The following is a 17,038-nucleotide window of genomic DNA, read 5'->3' on the forward strand; positions in this document are numbered from 1 at the left end:
GACCTCAAGTTGAGAGATGTTGAGTGATGTTGTGGGTTTTTATATATTATAAAAATACTATATTAACTATTTATTTAAAAAATGTAGCTTTAATGCCAGTTTGAATTCAATTTAATGCTTTTAAATGACTTTTAAGGCCTTCATTTTGACATAATTCATTTGATGATTTGTTGATGCATTGCAGACCCTGCATTTGTGCTCGCCCGTCTGCACTGGCTTCCTGTCTGTCACAGAATCAATTTTAAGATTCTTTTAATTGTTTTTAAATGTTTAAATGGCACCTCTGTATCTGTCTGAGCTACTCTCTGTCCATCCCCCGTCCAGAGCACTTCGCTCAGCTGACCTGCTCCTCCTGGATGTGCCCAAAACCCACATGAAAACCAGAGCTTTTTCCGCTGCTGCCCCCGACTGTGGAACGATCTGCCCCTCAACATCCGTTTGGCCCCGACTCTAAGCAGTTTTAGGTCCTCCCTTAAAACCCACCTCTTTAAACAGGCTTTTTAATATGTTCAGCTGTTTCTCCTTTGTATATTTTTTGTTTAATTGATTTTCACGTAAAGTTTATTATGCCTTGTTTGTATTTGTATTCATAGTTTTTATCATCTGTTTGTGTTGTGAAGCACTTTGGGCAGCCGTGGTTGTTGTAAATGTGCTATAGAAATAAACTTGACCTTGACCATTTCTTTGAAATTTGTGTTAGGACTTAGAACTACAAAGACATTTACCCACAGGTAAGAGGCTTTGGGATGAGAGGCGAAACCTTCTACACTTTAGCTACAGACTACAGACTCAAGAACCTTCATTGAAGATTTGTGATCTAAACTCACTCTGGATCTCATGCCCTTAAAACTTAATGTCTTAAGTCAGTGTGGTGAGGTGAAGGTGTGTGGGCAGCGGCACATACCCAGGGGGCAGTGGTCTCTCCCAGGTGGTGGTCTTGGTGTTGTGGTCCACATAATACACTCTGCCATGAGGAAGGACTCTCTGCTCCCAGCTGGAGACACATGAGAGAAACATTGATCTTCAACGGTTACAAAGCTACTACTGTATGTACACGAGTGAGTGTGACGCCGCACCCAGCTGGGAGCATGTCCACGGTGGACTCTGTGGTGGTGCCTGCAGTGCTGTCGGGTGGGGCTGGGGTCTGTGGGGGGTCGCCACATGAGGGTGGAGGTGGGTTGGGCTCCCCACTACTGCTCACCGCGGAACAGCACGTCAGCTCCACTTTATCTACGACAAGAGGACAAATCCTTTAGAATGTGCACAAAGACCATAGAGAACAGGGCAAACACTTTTTTTCTTTTTCTTCATCCTGATTTGACCTTTAAATGCTTCCATCGGTCTAATTTACAAAATACTCGTTTTTTCTTTCACTGAATCAACATTCCCTTAAAAGACTTGTATGAGAAAATGGAACTTCAAAGGCTGTTTTCTCAACATTTCCTTTCCTCACATTCGGGGAAAAACATTAAAGTAATGCTAGAGGCTACGCGGTTACTGTCCCACTGTAACGAGACAGTACTGAGGGGAACCAATTTCAGGTTTCGTCCCACATAGAGGAGCATGAAAATGTCCAACCTGAAGCCAGAAATTGTGCTGAGCTGATGAAGCCTAAGTTTTTGTGAGACGTAATTGTCCTCAATACTAAAACAACCCAGTACAGATGATTTGCTATGGGTAACATAAACTCTTGACTTGTTGTGATTTGTTGAAATGCAGGGAACGTGTTGAGTGTCGTGAGGGCAGAGCTGCACCTGTGCTGCCTCCCGGGCTGTGGGCGGTCTTGGACGGGCTCTGCAGGGACAGGCCTGGCGCTTCTGCAGTGTCACCGTTCATCGCCGACACCCCTCTGCAGCTTGGAGAGGAGCCCTGGGACGCCCCAGCACACAGGCGCTCACTCCTGTCAACACAAAGCAACGCCAAGACAATAAATCATCACAGTGTTGGAAAGTTTCAAACCATTCAAAGTGTAGTGTAGTGTTGATTGTCATTGTATTGGCTACTATGTGGATACGCTCGTTCCACTTCCTGTCGTAAGTGCCAGTACTTCTAAAACTATAGACAAGACGATTATTCTTCTGTTAGTAGTTCATATTCAAAGGTTGTCAGTAATTCAATATCTGTACTTTGCCCTACTTTTACTTACTAAAACATTTTCTGCTGTAATGCATTTTTATAATAGCTTCAAAGTAGCAAGTAAATTCATCCATGAATTTTATTTAGCCTTAAAATGCACACTCCAGAACAGCACGTGGCGCTGTGCAGATGTTCCGTCTATGCCCCTGTCTCCCAAGAAAGAAAGTTTGTCCCGTCCTGTTGTCGTACAGAGCTGAATTCCGGTACAATTTTTGTGTTTTTGAAGCTGCAAAGTAAAACTTTACCCTAATTTGTTCTTTCTACTTTGAATACTCAAAGTAAACTGTAAACAGTAACAGTAAATTTTCACTAAAGGGGCAACCATTTTGAAGTAAATATTTTACTTTCATTGGAGTAATATGACCAAGAAAAATCGAGTACTTTGACCACCACTGCTTGTATTGTGGGTCTATATTAAATGTTATAATCTGTTATATTAACGTGAGCTTTAAGACGCTGAAGTGTTTACATCCTATATATCTAGTTTGCACACGCAGTCAGTGATCATCCAAGTTAAGGTTAAGGTATATACATTTATTATTTTTTGTCAACTCGTAAGGCACGGGGTCAGGCAAACGCAGTGTAGTGCAGTGCCCGGGGACCCACCTCCAGATGTGGAGTCAGGCTGATGTCAGAATCACCTGGCTGGAGTATTACCCTTATTGTGCATGTTTTTGGTTGATGGGGGAGACCAGAGCACCCAGAGGAAACCCATCCACTCAAGAAGAGAAACGTCACAGAGAAAGACCCGCACAGTCCGCTGTAACCATTGTGGCTGAACCCGTGACAGGAACTCGCTGTCCACCAAAGATCATTTACACAATATGATTATTATACAAGTCTAAACTATTCTCAATAGAAAAAGAATTATGAGTGAACTGGCAGCTTCAGGTATGTGGACCTAGCGTAGGCACGTCGTGCCATGGGCCAACCAGCCCAGGTATGAGTCGCAGGAAGCAGAACGAAGCAAGTGTGACTGAGGTGTGTGGTATGTAGAAGAGCTGACCTGCTGTTCGACGGCGCAGAGGGACTTTCCTCACTCCGAGTCCTGCTCAGGTCGCCTCTGTCTGCCGACGACTCTGCAAAAAAGAAGACGGGTTACTGCTACTTTACTCTAATTTGATTATTTTCTTTGACTTCCTTCTTCAAGTTATTTCCTTCATACACGATATTCTATTGTTATTAACTGATTGCACATTGTACCTTGGCTTGCATACTTTCTAAATAAAGGTGTGTTTGAGAGCTGCAGAACAAGTACATTTCTACAATGTGAGACTAATAAGGTCATATCTTACCATTCCCTATATCTGATACTACCACATTTAAAATAGGATTTAATTTAACTGATGAACCAACGTTTTAAGGGATTAACCAAGTTTTTTCTCACAAACATGTCAGTGTTTGGTGTGGCCGGTTCTCTGCTTTGGCTACTGTTTAGCTGCTGTGGTCAATAGGAGGATTTGTTTGGGAGTCGGTGTGTAGCGGGAGCATGTGTCGGAGAAGCTGCCAGGGGAAATTAGTCATTGGCCCAAACCAACAGCTACAAACATCTCCATAAATGTAAAACACATGGGCGCACGCCGGCCGCGGTATCAATGAGCCATGTGTGAGTAAGCCCCACTCACGGTTGTCTCCTCCAAAAATACTTATGAGGGAGGACTTTCTTTTATTACACATCGACGTTGGCCACTGAACGGGATAAGTATTGAACAAACATGCTCGCTGGCATTTATCAAACACGTAGACCGGTCGAGCATTTACACGGATGTGATTTTGGGCCCATTCTCTCACACCAATCATGGTTTTGTGGGCTTCTTCCTTCCGCTGATTTTCAATTGTATTCAGGGAATGGTCGAGCCGCTCTAGACACTTGATCGGACCAAAGCCTCACCAGGGGATTCCACTACATTCGAATGTTTGCTCGGCTCCGGTCCGCTGCAGACGGCCTCCGAATGAGTGCAAAATCAATGCACAAGGCAACGAGTTTGTAAAATAGAGGAGATTGCTCTTTTATCCTGCGTGCGAAGGACGGAGGAAATTTCAAGAGGGGGTATTATGCTTTTTTCAGCCATATAGCACCAGTCTATAGCACACTACAATGATCAAGTAGTTGCTGCTTTGTTGACGTTATTTGTGCATAATATGCTGCCTGTTTTCAATGAATGATGTGAAGGTGAAGGTTGTTAGCTTGTCGCGGCTAATATTGCCTTAGCTCCGGGAGAAAACCACTCGGCTATGACCCATTGTAGATGAAATGTGAGCAATAAACTACGAAATCAACAAGCCAGGCTCCGTGTGTGATCATTGTTAAACGGTTCTTTATGTGTGTGGTGGTTTTATTGACTTTATTTGTGTATATTTCTCGTTTTCACGTGATGACTCGAGATTTAGCTTAGCATTAGCTTTCTCTGGAGGCTCTGTGCATCATCAAGGCCCAGCGCAGAACCAGCCACTGAAATAAGCGTTCTTGTCACCGGTTTTAATCCTGGGTGTTTCGGTAACAGAAACACTGATGTGTGTCTTTGTAAAAGTCTGCTGTAGCTCCGGTTCACAACACATGAAGCTAAACCTCCATGATGACTCTGTTTACATCTTAGGGCTAGACCCTGCGGGGAGGGGGTTCTGCTGAGGGACAGTGGTTGGTTACTCGGCTGGTGACCAAAGCTCGGAGGCGTCTCCAGGAGGTGGGGGCGTTCCTAGGAGGACTCAGGCAAACCTATCCCTAAAATGGCCGCCATCAGAGTTTTTACAGATTACTCAAAAATACGTGAATGTGCCAAGGCAACACTTCAGGCATGTTTTTAATGAGGGAGTGACAGAATAACATGATGGAAAGCTTGAAAAAGTCAATTTTGCATAACACCCCACTGAAATAGATTCCTTGGGTATTTACTTGAAAAATCTAGACGCTGGTAGCACTCTCTTTCCTGTTCAGAGCGAGCTAAACGGCAAAGCTTGATCTGGTCGGACTCGGACAGAGCAGAAAATAGACTCTGTATGTTTTGGACGGAGAAGAACAGAGAGGAGGATGTCGAACTGTTCGCATTAACTAAAACAGAAAGCTATTTACGAACTGGAGGATGTGAAATCCGGGGGCCGGGAGGTCCAGATGCGGCTCGTGGGCCCCTGGTACAGAGCTTCGGAGGGGATGCTCTTCAACGTTCTTCTCTGAACTGTCAATAGTCTTCAGTCAAGTCCAAATGTGCAGTAACTCACAAGGAAGTCCAATATGCTTTTCCATCATCAATAATGTGTGTGTGTGAACAGGCCGTGGCTTTTGCTTTACTCCAGGTCCTGGTCTTTCTGCGGCTTTCTTGGCTCTTCTTGGACGACTCCTGATCATTCCTTTTACTCCTCAGTCAGAAATCGTTTGTATTGGCATGATCGTTCCACATCCGGCTCTGTGCTCACGGGAACCTTCTGAAGTCTAAATCCTTATTTAAAGCCGCACTATTGAACGTTCAATCAACTGTTTCACCACGCTCATTGCATGTTGTCTCCTCAGTCTGCACCATAGATATAATATACAAGAGATAGCCGGTTATCCATTCAGCCACCACCCATTTGTGCCTCTTTTTGCCTTGTCTCTGTACTTCCGTTGTCCTGACACTTCTGGTAGAGCGCGAAGCCCGTAAACTGAGAACGAGGGAAAATATTCTCAGCTCAAATTAAAATGTCCAATGTTCATTTGCACCGACAAGTCAACACTGCCCCGTTTCTCTGCGCGGCTGAAAATTGGCTTTGTTTTCGTGTAGAAACTGATTTCATCTGGACTTCTCCAGTCCCATGTTAACTAGTAGGAGAAAAGGTCCGGGCACAATTCATGGCGGCGCCCACGGGAACTTCCGGAATAAGGTGAATAGTAATGATCCCGAGTGGTCTGTGAAATCAACGTGACTGCTCAATCTCCTCCTACATAGGTTTAGGCTTCTACTTTTAGTGTTGATGTACAAAAACCAGCACAGTTGAAAATACTACACCTACCCCAGCGTTGTCGCATGGGTCATTGCAATTTTGGTATTACAGCACCATCAGTTCTCCGCCCTGAGGATCAAAAAGAAGAGCTTTCCTCGCCCATTGGTCTGCACCTTCACTGTACTCACTCTGCACTGTCGGGACAGCTCCACAGATCACTAGTGGCAAACTCCAAACCAGGACCTTTGAAGATGTTTTTACATGGCGTATGTGACTTTTGTATTATGCGAGGGCGGAGATGATTTGCTTTCAGCGCCGAGCGAGGCGGCGAGCGGGTTGAAGTTTGCATTGATTCTCCTCCTCCATTCAAGCGTCACTTGAGAGATGCCTCCAGTCCTGATGAATTTATGAATGACACAGTATTTCCTGTTTACTCATAAAGAGACTACAGTTGGATAAATACATTGAGAGCGAGCTGATGAATGAGAGCAGCGGAGAGAACACGGACTGGACTGATGCAGGTCGGCCCAGCACGAGTGACTGAGCAGAATGACCAAAAGGGTCAGCGTATGTTCTCGAAGTATTCTGCAAAAGACAGGGTTTTTTCAGTTTATTTTCATTTTGCCAGATCCCAGTTTGGGCATATAACTACTCGCCAATGGGACAAAGAGGAGGAGGCTGAAGAGCCGCAGGTTGCCGACCCTTGGTTGGTAAACCACCCTTCAGATCAGTCAAAGCATGAGCGACCATAAGGTGCACCTCTGTCTCAGGTGGGGGGGGGGGCACAGGCACTGAGCGCAGGCTCCTGTTTATACAGACCTGCACACTGCGGCCCTCTGTGCAACTTAATGAAAACCAGCTTTGTTTCTCTGCCACAGCAGGAAACATATGTACTACCCCCAGTGCCATTAAGTGTGCTGCCTTTGAAAAAACAAAAAACAAACAAAAAAAGATTTGATTCCATGGCAAAGACAGTGAGATGTGACGGCAGCTTCACTAAAGTTCAGTTCTTTTCATAGTTTTGGTCAAGTCAAGGAGAACACGACATGTTTTATAACCTTAAATCATCCTCGGACGGTAAAATATGACTTCCTCTGGTTCTATTCAAAATGGGGTCAAATGGTCAGCAGAGGGCAGCAGTGTCTGCAGTTCTGCTGTGGGATTGTCCCGATATGCTCGTAAACATACACAAGAAGGTGGATTTCTACTTCTATGAGTTTAAGAGTGTTTTGTTAAACATATATAAAATATAAAGCGCCATAATAATAATAATAACAATAATAATTATAATCATCTGGCAGATTTCAGAGATGGTAAGAGGAAACGTGCCAAAGATGTGAATGTATGACTTGATAGTTCAGTGCTTTATCTGCTATTTCCAAAGCACCGAGAGAACGTAGAGAGGTCAGTATTGGTGAACTGTGTTGGTGTCTTGAGGTAAACTTAAATGTTGAGCATAAATGTAGGAGGACGGACTCACTGTCTGCTGCGGGGCTGCTGCTCGGCAGGGAGCCCAGATCCACCACCAGGCCGTCCAGACAAACGGTGAGCTCGCCTCCGCTCACAACTGTGCCTTTGTTCTCCGTCTGCAGCGCTAGACTCAGCTGGGTGTTCTCCACTGCAGAAGAGGCGCAGGCACGGGCACAAGAGTGGACAGAAGTGTATATGAGTAAACCAGAGGGATAGAACGACACATACGGTACATATAAGTACATATAAGCTTTGTTCAATTCAGTTTTTGGAGACGAGGGCTGTCAAGAAGTCATCTGTTCTGGGTTGTTTTTAGGCTTCATCAGTGCTATGCAGAAAGGAGGTTCACCATGTTATTAGTGCCACGCATCTTTATTCTGCTGCTGATTTGAGGTGAGAGTTGAAACTACAACAACCCGGTACAGATGACAGCGTGAGAACCTTTGGCTACGATTGTTTGAATATTATGTATTAGTAGTTGACCAGGACCTGACCTATTAGTCGGCCGGCCAATAACTTTGGGCCGATATTTTGGTGCAGTTCAACACTAACACGTTAAGAAGAGACATATTTAAAATCTCAGTGGTGCAAATCGGCATCGTCCTGAGAAAAAACAAAATCAGTCAACTCTATTAGATATATTGGTTGGTGAACAAGGCTGCGAGGTCAACAAGGAGGGGGCGGAGTCATGTTTTGGCTTGGAATCATGGGGAGTGAGCTGGTCGGCCCCTTTAGGCTTTAGGTGTGAAAATGACCTGACCACTGTCTTCTATGCTACAAAAAGAAGAGCCGTTCTTTCCCGAACAAAATCCTCTTCATCATGACAGCGCACCATGTCCTGCTGTAAAGAAAACCTCTGCATCACTGGCTGCTATGGGCATAGAAGGAGAGAAACTCATGATGTGGACGCCCTCCTCCCCTGACCTCAACCCTGTTGAGAACCTTTGATTTTGAAGATGCTATCACACAAGGGCTCCTATGGTAAAATATAACTTCACCTGTTAAGATGTTTTTGATTGAAATAGCTTTTGATTTCAGTAAATATGACCTCCTAATGCTATACATGCAACAAATGACCAGTTTCAGTTAATTACAAGCTTTAATGCATAATAATTTGGAACAGTAGATTGAGTTTTTTTGACTATATTTATTTCGGATACTCAAATGATCCTCTAACAGTTGAACATTATGCTGACTCTCATTTGAATTTAGAAAATCTTAGAGAAATGTAATTTGCATAATAATTTGGAACGTGGTGTAATATAGGGTTAGGGTGTAAATGTTTAACTATAGGCTATTTGAGAGATTTCAAAAAATAACGTCAAATTAAATTACTTCAAATATCAGCCAACCCCCTTCATACTGGTATTGGTATCAGACAGATAATGTATGAGAAGACACAGTACTCTTGCCGTGGTGTGTCCGCAGTGTGTCCAGCAGGTCGATGGTGGCACTGCCCAGCAGCTCCTTTCTCAGGGTGTGGCAGCTCCACAGCTTCAGCTCCAGTCGACTCTGGGGGGTCACATTCCTGCGCGGAAACAACAACAACAACGTCAGAATCTGTCAGCCGCGCATGTGGTGTGTCCTCGTGTGCGCAGCGCTCGACTGGTCTCGTCAGCTGGGTCTGGTTTTGATTGGATCAATGCAAAGAGAGAAGAGAGGCAATCTGACGTATTTTGCTACAATTTTTCCATTACCATCACAGTTTACAAGCATTATTATAAGCTAAAAGGCTGCACTGCACTACTGAGGGACGCAAAACCACCACGTTTGTTTTATTTAGGTTAGGTAAAGTTAGGTAAAGTTAGGTAAAGCTCTGACCCACAGCCTGAAGTAAAGCTTTAGGAGAAACACTGCTGTGGGAAGTACGGTCCACTGAGCGCTGTCCTCCTCTTCTGACTGCAGACTTTGTCTTATTATGATACAATATTTAATTTATCTGTAGTCTGTTCATCACTATTCACATGGTGTCTCCTGTCCCACTCCCCCTCGGGACGGAGGAACCCTACATTCTGGAATCTGAGGACTGGACGGTCTGTGATCTCGGCCCGTCTGCTGAGGGATCCTTCGGCCCTGGGTCTCTATAGCCTGTCCGTCCATGGGAGTGGATCTCTCCTTCTGTGGTTCTCCCCAAGGTTTCTCTTTTCTCCTGCCGGGTTTTTGAGTTTTTCCTTGCCGTGCTGGAGAGTCTAAGGACGGGGGACGCCCACGCCGCTCGTCGCTACCTCCTATTGGACATTATATTTGCCTGGATTCACCTGAACTTTTAATTGTCATATTTATTGCTCTGTTTTATTGCCTTAATGTTTGGTGCAGCTGTGAGGCCAGTTCTGTTGTGATATTGGGCTTTACAAAACCATAAAACTTGAAACTTGAACTATCTTCAGATGTTTGAACAGCCCTCGCGTGTAGTGGTGTGTTCCTCACAGCATGAGGTCCTCGTTCCACTGCAGCTCCACATGGCCGCTGCGTTTGCCGGTTTTCTTGGTCTCTGTGGTCAGGCCGTCCGCGGTCACCTCCACAAAGGTGCTGAGGCGGGACTGGCGCTGGGGAAGCTTCGGGGACTGGGGTTTCGCTGACACCACTGTAAACAACACACACGTTTGTCAGACAATCCTGTGGCGCACACTTGTGGCACACAGACTACAGTAAACTTTCTCCCTGCTGAGGGGCAGGAGTGACAAACCCTGGATTCTGTCTCAGCGTCTTGAACGTACCTGTGAGGATGAGCGGGGACTTCTCGGGGGCATGAGTAGCGGCCATGACATCACCGCGCTGAAACACATAAACAAAGAAATGAGTAAGCGAATTAAAGACAACATTGACTTAAAGACGATGAGGTCAAAGAAAGAACAATTCATTGAGAGCGTAATAATGGATCATGAATTCACCCACATGGTTTCATATTAGGTACGAGAGGTCGACCGACAATCATCTGGTTTTTATTTATTTATTTATTTATTTATTTATCAGGGACGATACAATCAACATAGTTACAATTAATATTTGCAGCTGATGCGATGCATGAAGAGCTTGTAGCTAGTGCTAGTTCGCAGCTCATGTCCCTGGTTGGGCCTTTTCTACACAGTTTACAATAATAAAATACATAAATACAACATTTATATAAAACTTTGTCAGTCACACTCATACACACTGTGTACGCTCACACCCACGCTCACACAGACTCAGTGCTGTTTACAAACGGGCACAGCTTTGGTTTGTTTTTAGCCAGGATTTAACCCTAGAAGTGAACGTTTTAAACTCAGATATGGTTTTAAGTTCTCTGGGTCGTGAGTTCCACAGCTTCGGACCAGAGAGCGAAATGGCAGACTGACCAAATGCAGTTTTACGGTATGGAATGGTACAGTTGTGATTGATGGAGCCTCTGGTGACTCTATTACTGTTTTGTTGACATATCAGGCCGATATTTGCGGATTATGAGAGCCGGGAGAATTCAATCGCCGAGTTAGTTTTAACCTTCACAACTGTATTTTTGATCGCCATCATTTTGATCGTCGATCAGAATGCCGCGGTTAGCAACAGTATGCTAATGCTAACGGTAGAATGCTAATGCTAACGGCAACTAATCAAAGCTGGAACAGAAACTATGATTGAATCGCCTAAAGTAATAAAATAAAATCGGCCACTGCTGGAGCGGCCAAGTATTTATGTTTTTACAGGATTATAGAACAATTGATGGAAACATGTAAGGGAAAAATCTTAGATCATTTTTGTAGGTTTTAGCTGTAAGCTCCAGTCAAGAAGCTTTTAGATTAGGGTAAAGGTGAACTGGAGAAAAAAGCGGTTAAGGCGGGGGTTAAATTATTATTATTGAAACACTTGCTACAACAAGGAAGAAAAAAAATATGTACCCAGGTCCATCTACCTATTTACTAGTATGTAATATATCCTTCTTACAAACCTTCATAATTGATTGCACAGGACAACTCTAAAATCTAGTAGTAATGTAAGAGCTAGTGATTACTTCAATGGGAGGATCAAAATCTTATTTAGCAATTGTTAAAAGGTGCTATACTGATCAAGTATGTTTTCTGATGTGGAAGATTATTGCAGTAAAACTCAGATTGGCACCTTGATCTGATGACACGCATTTAAAACTAATCCAGGTGACGAATTGGGATGTAAGAAATGGGTGAGTTTGTACTAAATCTAATCTATCATTGCTTATAAACAAAACAAATCAGGTAATACTGGAATTTACTTCCTTTTTATTGATTTTTTGACGTTAATATAGTTTTTTTATTTGATTATTTATTGGTTTATTTGGTCGGGATAGTTCATGTTAATGATCAAGCCACACCGGATTGTAGCCATGTGCACCCTCAAACACACTCTCGTGCATCCTGGCCTATTGTACATGTTTTTAGTTGTAGGGAAATCCGGAGGGCCCGGAGGAAAACTACGCAGTGATCGCAAGGTAGGTGCTTTTATCTTGCAGGCTAAAGGTTAGTAGCATTAAATAATGATCATATAAAACTTAAACCCAATCAAATTTAAACTACTAACCGGCTGATTATTTTCTGCGCAGGCTCATTCAAAACGTTGTACTATTCTTAATCTAGATTTTATGTTAGCCGTTATCCTTAAGATATAAACCCTCACAGTTGAAGTCGTTACATATCGCGTAATGTTTTTAACCTGCTCCAGTCCAGTGTTTATTTCGTCAACTAAAATATTTAGTGTTAATTTTAGTCAAAGTTTCTCATGAGACTAAAACTGTGACTAAAATGTCCAGATATTTTAGTCGACTAAAGTAAGACTAAATAAAAATGAAAAGGAGAGACTAAAATCATCCAAACTTGTATTGAGCGTCTGAAAGAGCCTCAGATCATTTAAATTCTCTGTTAAAGGATCAGCTCTGAGCTTTGTTCATGTGGAGCAGCTCCATGAAGCAGAGGAACAACATTAAATATGATTATAATGAATTAGGGCTGAAACGACTAATCGATTAATCGACGACTAATCGATTATTGAAATAATCGACAACTATTTTAGTAATCGATTAATCGTTTTCTGGTTCACACAACTAAAATGGAGCAAAAATGACATAAAAATGTAGTATTTTTGATGAAAACCTACTTTGATTTTATATTTAGGGTCTGTAGTGTTTTGTACATTGTAAATTTCATAAATAGAGCCTTCAAAAAACATTTCCCTTTAGTTTACTCCATCAGCACATCCTCAAACAGCGCCACTTAAGCTAAAATGTGATTTTAAAAAAATGAAAAAATACAATTTTCCTACACCATTCACAGCCAAGCGATTAATCGATTAATCATAAAAATAATCGATAGCTTAATCGATTACAAAATAATCGTTAGTTGCAGCCCTATAATGAATATTATAAATATAAGTCGACTAAATTGACATGCAATTTTAGTCGACTAAAACTAGACTAAAATTGAAAAGGTTTTTTTGACTAAATCTTGACTAAAATGAAATTACATTTTAGTCAAAAGACTAAAACTAAAATAAAATATGTTGTCAAAATGAACACTGGTCCAGTCACATCCCAACCTTAACTCGCTGTCCTTTACAAAATCTTGAGCTATCGCTTCATTTGTGTGGGACCCTGCTCATTTTGAATGCAAAAGATACGGGACAGGAAGTACAGCGCCGATGCTACTGTCCAAGCGGAAATCACGTGGGGTCACTGTGCATGTCATCAGGACAGGGGGGAGATGGCAGTCTGGTTTGGGTCTCGCACTGTTCAGAGCAAAAGTCAAATCGAGAGACTTGAATGCCTGAAGTGTTGCCTTGGCACATTCACGTATTTTTGAGTAATCTGTAAAAACTCTGATGGCGGCCATTTTAGGGACAGGTTTGCCTGAGTCCTCCTAGGAACGCCCCCACCTCCTGGAGACGCCTCCGAGCTTTGGTCACCAGCCGAGTAACCAACCACTGCTCCTCAGCAGAACCCCCTCCCCACTGATGCCACAGACAGCGTGTGGAGGGGGCGTGTCTAAAGGCTCAGAGGTTCTTAAAGAGACAGAGGCCTATTTCAAGACATTCACTACAGCCATTTTGAGAGAGACATTTTATACAAGGCAGTTATTCTAATTTACTGCATTTACAGACCAACAGAAGGTTTGTCATCATTGTAGTGTGATATAGACTGGTGCTATGGGACTGAAAAAAGCAGAATACCCCCTCTTTAAATATAACAACCGCTTTAAGCTTTCTTTCTCACTATGGTCTTTTTAATCCAAGTTGTTTTGTCTCTACATGAGTGTGGTGTTTTGGGCTGTACTTTCTTCAGTGTAATTCAGCCACACCACTTGGAAAGTCTGTTAGCTGCATGGACCGTCTGTGCTGTCGTCTTCTGTGTGTATGTTGTATTGTATTGTTTGTCTAATTCAGCGAGCAGCCCAAGACAAATTTCCCAAAAGGGACAATAAAGCTTTATCTAATCTGATCTAACATGCCTTTGTTTGCACTGTGAGCGGCTCAGCTCTCCTAACATGACATGACTGCGGCTTTATCGGGAGCGGGTGCGTCTCCAGCTCGTCTCCTAAAATCTCCATTAGTTTACAATTGCTGCTAATCCCAGAATGCTTAGCGATATGACGTCACATTCCCGAACTCTATTAGCCTTGGTTAGTGCTAGATCGTGTGCTCGGGGGGGACGGTCTGCTGTGATTTCGTTTAGATCTATGAGTTGGTTTGTCTAAACATACAAATAATCCTAATCCTAAAGTTAACCATTTCCCTGGCCCTAACCTTAACCTCTTAACTCCCACCTGAACATGTTTTCTCCAAATTCTCCAAATCTAAAAGCTTCTTCAAAACAGAGGCAAAAAACGAGAAGAAAATGAGGATGTAAACGCAACAAAAAAAAAGCTAAAAGTGACCAAAAGAAGCGACAAAAAATACAAAAACTCATCAAAAAAAGACAAAAATCCAGCAGAAAAAGAGACAAAAATCCAGCAAAAAAAATGACAAAAATCCAGCAAAAAAATGACAAAAATCCAGCAAAAAAATACTAAAATCCAGCAGAAAAAAAGACAAAAATCCAGCAGAAAAAAAGACAAAAATCCATCAAAAAAAGACAAAAATCCAGCAGAAAAAAAGGACAAAAACTCATCAAAAAAAGACAAAAATCCAGGAAAAAAGACAAAAATCCAGCAAAAAAAAGACAAAAATAAAGCAGAAAAAAGACAAAAATCCAGCAGAAAAAAAGACAAAAATCCAGAAAAAAAGACAAAAATCCAGCAAAAAAGTGACAAAAATCCAGCAGAAAAAGACAAAAATCCAGCAAAAAAGTGACAAAAATCCAGCAAAAAAAAGACAAAATCCAGCAGAAAAAGACAAAAATCCAGCAGAAAAAAAGACAAAAATCCAGAAAAAAAGTGACAAAAATCCAGCAAAAAAGTGACAAAAATCCAGCAAAAAAGTGACAAAAATCCAGCAAAAAAAAGACAAAAATCCAGCAGAAAAAAAGACAAAAATCCATCAAAAAAAGACAAAAATCCAGCAGAAAAAAAGACAAAAATCCAGCAAAAAAAAGACAAAAATCCAGCAAAAAAGTGACAAAAATCCATCAAAAAAAGACAAAAATCCAGCAAAAAAGTGACAAAAATCCAGCAGAAAAAATGACAAAAATCCATCAAAAAAAGACAAAAATCCAGCAAAAAAGTGACAAAAATCCAGCAAAAAAGACAAAAATCCAGCAGAAAAAAAGACAAAAATCCATCAAAAAAAGACAAAAATCCAGCAGAAAAAAAGACAAAAATCCAGCAAAAAAAAGACAAAAATCCAGCAAAAAAGTGACAAAAATCCATCAAAAAAAGACAAAAATCCAGCAAAAAAGTGACAAAAATCCAGCAGAAAAAATGACAAAAATCCATCAAAAAAAGACAAAAATCCAGCAAAAAAGTGACAAAAATCCAGCAAAAAAGTGACAAAAACCCATCAGAAAAAAGACAAAAATCCAGCAGAAAAAAAGACAAAAATCCAGCAAAAAAAAGACAAAAATCCAGCAAAAAAAAAAAAAAATCCAGCAAAAAAAAGACAAAAATCCAGCAGAAAAAAAGACAAAAATCCAGCAGAAAAAAAGACAAAAATCCAGCAAAAAAGTGACAGAAGAGCAGCAAAAAAGTAATAAAAAAGTGACAAAACACACAAGGGAAATAAAAAGTGACGACAATGGCATAGAGGAGAGAATGGATTTGGTTTTGACCGGTGGTTAATTTGTGTCATGACATCTCATTAGCACTAACCGTTAGCCTTTGCCCTCCTTCTGAGAGTCAACAAAGTGAAACAAACACACAGTACACAGGTTACACAGATGATGTCACAGCAGGACAACAGAAGCCAAGCGAGCGCAAACACTGGGTTATGAAATGTAATGTTTTGACATGACGTCCAGGACATTGTATAGAGTGAAAACGATGCTGTGTTTACACTCCGTTATCTGCGCCCCGCTCCCTCACAGGGGGTGTCTCTCTCAGGAGGACACAAACCTATGCCCTGCTACTGGAGATATTTGGACACGAAGCAAAGACAGTGAGGAAAGATCACGGTGACAACACAGACAGGCAATCCGGCACGACATGATTCAACAAGCCGCACTCGCGTCACGTCGAGATGAGCGGATCTGTGCGCATTTAGTCCGTTTTGTTTTGTCTCTCGTGCGATGCTAACTGTTAGCTCTGACGCTCATCGGGGGGGGTTTGTCGGTGGGGAAAATGCGCACTGTGGTCACCTGAGGGCTCACACACACACGCTGGAGGAACAGATCGCGGGGGGGGGGTCACACACCGCGCACTTAAGACACGGGACACACGGGACCACGTACCTTTATCAGCTGTTTCTCTCCGTCAGCTACTGAACTTCCACTTCCGCCTCTGACCGAATATCACGTGACCGCTTCAGCGTTTTAACAGGCAAAGGATTGTGGGTAGCATTTTTGAAGCGTTGTTAGAAACACAATATGCTTTAATAAGGTTGAGGCATGAGGTAGAAAGATCTCTGCGTGTGACCCTTCCTTTACCCCGCTCCGCCGGGACAGACAGCGCGGGACTGCAGCCTTTGCCCGGACCGTAAACAGCGTCAGCAGCGCCCTCTGCCGGTCAGGTGGAGGCCAGACCTAAGCGCTTTACCAGGCAGGCTTTTCCACTTTTAAACATCATTACCCCCTTAACCCCCGCCTAAACCGAACACATTTTTTCAGTAGTTCAGCATTACCCAAATCTAAAAAGTTTATTGACTGGAACTTACAGCCTCCAGACCCGTGTAGCGTCTCATTTGAAAGCTAAGACCTAAAAAATGTATATATGTTGATGATCTAAGTTTAAAAAAAGCTTTTTCTGTGTTTTTTTGTTACGTTTTTGTCAGTGTTAATTTCGTCGACTAAAATATTTAGTCTTAATTTTAGTCAAAGTGATATTTTTTCCGACTAAATTGGACTAAAACTAAATTAAAAGTTTCTCATGAGACTAAAACTGTGACTAACATGTCCAGATATTTTAGTCGACTAAAATAAGACTAAATAAAA

The 17,038-nt window shown here is 42.2% G+C and overlaps 1 protein-coding gene across 2 annotated transcripts in view; it reads right to left on the reverse strand.

Annotated features, from left to right (window-relative positions):
• Positions 1–16,441, reverse strand: part of wwp2 (WW domain containing E3 ubiquitin protein ligase 2) — a 39,507-nt gene extending 23,066 nt beyond the window's left edge. For both annotated transcript variants that reach the window (XM_079567389.1, XM_079567388.1), the window contains exons 1-9: positions 16,340–16,441; positions 10,239–10,296; positions 9,949–10,105; positions 8,928–9,049; positions 7,532–7,669; positions 3,143–3,215; positions 1,755–1,900; positions 1,077–1,230; positions 905–994 (exon numbers count right to left, since the gene is read on the reverse strand). In XM_079567389.1, the coding sequence (XP_079423515.1) occupies positions 905–994; positions 1,077–1,230; positions 1,755–1,900; positions 3,143–3,215; positions 7,532–7,669; positions 8,928–9,049; positions 9,949–10,105; positions 10,239–10,284 (926 nt within the window). In that variant the 5' untranslated portion in view covers positions 10,285–10,296; positions 16,340–16,441. The remainder of the gene's footprint in view (positions 1–904; positions 995–1,076; positions 1,231–1,754; positions 1,901–3,142; positions 3,216–7,531; positions 7,670–8,927; positions 9,050–9,948; positions 10,106–10,238; positions 10,297–16,339) is intronic.
• Positions 16,442–17,038: the final 597 nt, after the last annotated feature.

Source organism: Gobius niger, assembly GCF_951799975.1.
Source record: "Gobius niger genome assembly, chromosome: 12".
NCBI lineage: Eukaryota > Metazoa > Chordata > Actinopteri > Gobiiformes > Gobiidae > Gobius > Gobius niger.